At 43.4% G+C, this 6,000-nt stretch overlaps 1 protein-coding gene across 7 annotated transcripts in view; it reads left to right on the forward strand.

Annotated features, from left to right (window-relative positions):
• schip1 (schwannomin interacting protein 1) overlaps positions 1–5,343 on the forward strand; it is a 1,017,794-nt gene extending 1,012,451 nt beyond the window's left edge. For all 7 annotated transcript variants that reach the window (XM_038817210.1, XM_038817212.1, XM_038817211.1 and 4 more), the window contains 2 exons: positions 2,849–2,942; positions 4,641–5,343. In XM_038817210.1, the coding sequence (XP_038673138.1) occupies positions 2,849–2,942; positions 4,641–4,692 (146 nt within the window). In that variant the 3' untranslated portion in view covers positions 4,693–5,343. The remainder of the gene's footprint in view (positions 1–2,848; positions 2,943–4,640) is intronic.
• Positions 5,344–6,000: the final 657 nt, after the last annotated feature.

Below are 6,000 nucleotides of genomic sequence, written 5' to 3' on the forward strand. Positions count from 1 at the left end.
GCAGTTCAAGAAGATAATGCATTTTTACAAATTACAAGCAAAGGAACAATTGTAATTCACAATTTAGGAAGAAGCAGTTATTGGGGCCCATTATAGAAGATGCTTTCCCTCTGAAAGGGTAAACCAGGTAGCTTCATTAGCTGGAATCGTAGTTGCAGGATTCCCTCAAAGGTGCATGTCACAAAGTTGGTTACTTGTTTTCGTATGAGGAGGTCATGTTAATGTGCAGGCTGGCTTTGAAAGTAAGTGACTAGGCGATTCTTAAGAAGTAGTCATTTTCGCGTTCTAAAAGGCATACCTTCTGTCTGACTTTCTGCACCTGCTGGGTTTATTTTTGCTGCACTTTCCGCAGTTTGACCAGTTTTTACCTGATTCTTGGGGCAATAAATTTGTTATCTGGAGAACGTTTTAATCAGGTGGTCACCTAGATCTAATACTTCCATTGTCCACCAAGAATGATTTAACGCTCAAAGCCATGGCTATGCAATGGAGAATGGATGGAGGGGTCTGTTTACACCCACTTAAGGTAAATTGGCCTCTGCAGCTGTCTTTGGTTGAGTATCAAACTCAGAACCAGCAAATCAGGAGTCTCCATATAATTTGAGTTTCAGGTTAGTCCACAAACAATGACGGTGTAAATCCCACAGATGGGTTTTGTCTTGTTACATCCATTCAAGGGGGTTATTCAATTAGGAACTTCCGGAGACTTAAGCCATCTGACCTTTGACCACCTGTTAATGTCCATTTAATTAAAAAGAAAGTTATTTCTGGAAGATTCCAAATGGAATACAGCCTGTGTTTAAGTTATGGGTAAGACGTGCATCTACTGGGCATGACATTGAACTGGAGACATTTGGCTATGAGGAAAAATTGAATAGGCCAGGGCTATTTTCTTTGGAACATAGGAGACTAAAGGGAGACCTAATTGAAGTTCATACAATTACATCAGGGGTCCAGATGGAGTGAATAAGAAGGTGCTATTCGTTTTGGTTAAGGGGTCCATAACCAAGGGGATAGATTTAGGGTAAGAGGTAGGAATTTTTGGGGGGATTCAAGGCAAATGTTTTTCACCTAGAGGATGGTAGAGATCTGGTGCTCATTTCCTGAAAAGGTGGTGGACGCAGAAACCCTCATGACTTAAAAGAAAATGATTGCATTTGAAATACTATAGCCCACAAAACTACAGGGTGGAAAAGTGGGATGAGGTTGGATATCTACTTGTCAGCCAACTTGGACACTATGAGCCTCTTTTCGTCTGTTAATTTTTTTTTGATCCTATGATATGGATTTAGCTTGCAGATCAGCCATTATCTCATTGACTGCTGGAGTGGGCTGAAGGGGCTAAATGGCCTACTGCTGTTGCTATTTTCCTTTCAAGTCTGGACCCAGGTTTATATATCTCCCTGATTGAGAGGATTAAAGGGGGTGATTCTCCGATATGGAGGCCAAGTGTTTGCACCGTCGTGAAACGCGAACAGGACCCGGGCACGACCTATTCTGACCCCCATCGGGGGCCAGCATGGCACTGGACTGGTTCACACTGCTCCAGCCTCCTTATGCGGAGCCAAATGGGCGGCAAGCCAACCCGCGCATACGCAGTTGGGCCAGCTCAATCCTGCGCATGTGCAGTTGGGCAGTGCCATTCTGCGCATGCGCTGGGAACTTCTTACGCGCGCTGGCCCCAACCCAACATCGGTGGGCCCCGATCGCGGGCCAGACCCCATCGGAGGCCCCCCCCCCGGTGAAGGAGTCCCCCTACCCCCCACAGCCCCCACCCCCCGAGCGTTCTCGCAGAGTTCCCGCCGGCAGCGACCAGGGGTGATCGGCGCGGCCGCTCAGCCCATGCGGGCCGGAGAATCGGTGGTCCCTCCAATTCCCGCAGCCGGTAACGCGCCAGCGCAAATGGCGCTGATTTTCTACACTCCTGGAGAATCGTGCGCCGGCATCGGGGCGCGTGGCGCGGTTGCGCCGATTCTCCGCCTGGCACGGGGCTCGGAGAATCTCCCCCAAAGTCTCCTTTGACTGGGGACTGCAGAGGTTTGGATGATCAGCATCCGAGTCTTAATCGGCACAGATCTACAGCACAAAAGGTTCCCAAATGTCACTCTTGGACTTGAGGGTTGATGTAGATAATGGGGAAATTGTCGAACTGTTGCCATTGGGAGTGATCCTTGAAGTTGTAGCTGAGGTTACGTTATTGGGAACAGTAGGAAGTCCTTTATTGTGCATGTCATTGCTTTCAGTTTTATTCTTGTTTAGGAAAAATAGAAACCTAAAATAAGAAACAAAAACAGACATTTTCTTAACTGCTTCTACATTTTCTATAATCTTTGTTTCAAATTGTATTTGATGCTGAAATATTTTAGTTCTTTTACCGGAGGATCTAGAAAATAATTTGTGAAATTATTATTCCAAGAATGATTGATGCTTTAAAATCGGAGTTTGTTTAATAATGTTCCTGTCCTGAACTCATTATTCCAAATTTTTGTTTGCCCCTTGTTTTTCTTTTCATATATGAAATGATCTGTCTGGACATTTATTGGGCAGCGTGGTTAGCACAGTTGTTTCACAGCTCCAGAGTCCCAGGTTCGATTCCGGCTTGGGACACTCTCTGTGCGGAGCCTGCACCACCTGCACGTTCTCTCTGTGTCTGCGTGGGTTTCCTCCGGGTGCTCCGGTTTCCTCCCACAGTCCAAAGATGTGCAGATTAGGTGGATTGGCCATATAAAATTACCCTCGGTGTCCAAAAAAGGGGGAGGTGGGGTTACTGCGTAATGGAGATAGGGTGGAGGTGAATATGGTGAATTACGGCACTGATATGAATTGACATTTTATATTTATTAATCAGGCTTAAATGAAGAGTTGGTCCAGCTTCTACTCATTAGGGATGAGCTGCACATGGAACAGGATGCCATGCTGGTGGACATAGAAGACCTTACCAGGTTTGTGTGAGATTGAACAGGAATGACCTGAAGGAGTTTCAAGTGGACAGTTCTGTACTTCCCCAATGGTCCATTTAGCAGTTTTTGACTTTTTGCTCACTCATTGCATTCGTATGTATTTTCCCTGAAACGTTTCACCCTCTTAAAAATCTGTGATACTTTGGCTAACTGGAATTGTTATTATTCTGTCATGAAAGGTCAGCAGGGGACTTCTTTACAAAGCTAATTTGTGTATACTGAAACAAAAACAAAAAGGATGTGGGAGGTTTAAATATAAAAGTTTTTTATTTAAATCTGGAACTCTTCCAAAATTTGCAGATGGATTTCCGGGAAATGTATAAGATAATGTTTTACAACTCACTCAAAACCTATTCAACAAACTAGGCTTGTAACTGACCCTGGCCACAGAAATCCATGGACTGTGTAAACACCTGCCTGAATGATTAGCTACCTTCGTACTGGGGACCTCTGATCTCTCACACCAACCAGCCGCATGTAATTGTGTTATCTGATGAGGTTCCAACTAGCCAAAGCTGCATGTGACCCTGGCTTTGTTCTGTGATCATCGCTAGATCCAACACACAGGTTTTGTCTTTTTAAATACGGACTTAAATGAGCTGCCAGCCTTCTCTCTGCTCCTCTATACACTCCGAGGTACGGCTGACTAGCTGTATTTCTTTGCCCCCTCAATTAGAACTAACTATTTTTTTGAAATCTTTTTTATTGGCATTTGATTAGACCTAAGTAGACCATTAATCCTTAAAATAGTTTTGTGCACAATTTGACATCACTTTGATGCCCAGCTAGACTTCCGCCCGGGAATGTTGGTATGGATTTGTCTGCTAGATCAAGAGAGTGCCAACAATTTTCCTGTTTCTTATCATGTTCTCTCCTCCTTGCAACATCATATTTGTGCATTTTGTCTATCTTGTTAATCATAGATTTATGCTGTGCTGCTCTTTATCTTATGCAAATGCATTACAAATTCAGGTATATAAAAGGAACATCCACTTTATGAATGGAACATTAAGATTTCAGTGCAGAGCATGTTTAAAGTTTAAACTCCACTTAATCAGATCTTCCCGACTGTTATCAAAATGTTTGCATCCACATTGTTTTATATGTAGCTGACTAATTTGTTGGTCGTTTGACTTCTAATCTACTCCTTGTGCAAGGATTGGCAAGCAGAATAGCCGGTTAAACCAGTTATTGGTTCCTGTGGATGGAGCCCATGAGAAACTTAACTCCCTATTTTCTGAATTGAATACAATGGCCAGAATTTGTTTGGCTGTTCCCGTCGGAGGGATCTTGTGGTCCCACCGATGGTGAACCCATGCCAGCTTTCCTGGCCGTGGGGGAGTATACACAGGGAGTATACGTGGGGGAGGGCCTGAACCTTCCATCGCCAGCCAATGGTGGGCTGCCCCGGCTGCCGCGGAATACGCCGTGCGGGAGGCACGGTAAATCCCACCCAACGAGTCCAATGGATTTCTGCTGTTGTCTGGTCAGCAGACTGCCAAAATGCAGCATGCGTGCTACAGAGTGGTGTGCCTGCCATTATTAAATACTCAACTCCCTCGGCCTAGATACAAATGTAAAACCTTTGAACTCAGTTAAAACATTTCTTGTAAAATTTCAAAATGGTCAAGGTTCCCAAAATGTGCTTGGGGCGATTTTTGACTTCTCTTCTTTCTCCAGACACGCTGAGAGTCAGCAGAAGCACATGGCAGAGAAAACAACAGCCAAGTGAAACTGAGATGCCTCCAGCAAGCCCCGAGAACTGGAGAGGAATTTTTAAAAAAAAGCTAGATTTTACTTTGCTTCTGTCGTTGTAAAATGCTGACGCTCAAGATGGTGCACTTGAAGAAAATCAGTGTTAGTCATTGGTACTGTTTGAAGCTTTATGTCCAGTGATTGGCCTATGCTTCTTTTATAATTTATTTTAATATGATTACATTTGTCACTGAGTTGTATCGGGCATTTCAGTAAAATGTTGGTAACTGATATGCAATTCTAGTAAAACTGAGAAATGTGCAGGATTGGAAGATATATAAAGTAGTTAAGCGAAGCTAACTTCTGATGCTTTGGATTTTAGTTAAACAGTATTTTACCATGGACCTCTTTTTATTCTTCACAGATTGTAGTTTTAAACAAATAAACTTTATTTAAAGGTGCTATTAAAGTCAAAGAATACATGCCTGCCTTGTAGTGAAGTTGTAGCTATTGGTGATTAGGTCACTTGAATAAGTTTTCAACATTTTGTAAATGTTGATTACCTGACTCAACCATTTTAAAGTGTGTTAATATAATTTCAGTCAATTGGATTCAGAAATGTTATCTGGAAATGTTATGTACAAATATGTAAAATAAAAAATAAAATTTGTTTCCTATGATATACTTATATTAATCTGGCTTCACATTATGTTAGATATTGTGGTGACCTACCAGGGCCTAGCTTTTAGGCCCGAGTAAAGTTGGCCATTTTAAATGAAAGAATTGGGCACTTTAAAACAAGCCATCGTCACTCCAGCGCAAAGCCTCATTGGAATTCGACCTGGCCAACTTTGAATACACTTAAGGTCAGACAGGCTGCCAAGACATGTCTGGACCTGCCCTGTCAATCGGCCATCTAGAGATGATCGATCTGATTGATATGCACCAATCTATTGTTCCACGCCCAGGCTGGGCCAGACTCTCGGGCGCGTAGAGGTCCTTTCGTCACCTTATTTGGTAAATACGTACATGCAAATAATGGAGTCTATCAGGCATCAATTGGATCATTGGACACTGAAATCCTCTCTCAATACCCCATTGGCAAAAGGCCACAGGAACTGGGAAAAGGGCGCGTAACCAAGGGGTATAAAAATAGACACACCGAACCCCTCAGCAGCGAAGATTCGAAAGGGGAGCTGACCACACCAGAGAAGGAAGGAAGATACTGCCAGCGGGAACCACCTTTGTGATTACGGACCAGATGAACGCAGTGATCAAATCCATAGCCCTATCAAGCCATCTTTGCGGGTAGTATACACTGATCTTGGGTACCTCTAGAAATATT

This window comes from Scyliorhinus canicula, chromosome 13, assembly GCF_902713615.1.
Source record: "Scyliorhinus canicula chromosome 13, sScyCan1.1, whole genome shotgun sequence".
In the NCBI taxonomy this organism is placed as follows: domain Eukaryota; kingdom Metazoa; phylum Chordata; class Chondrichthyes; order Carcharhiniformes; family Scyliorhinidae; genus Scyliorhinus; species Scyliorhinus canicula.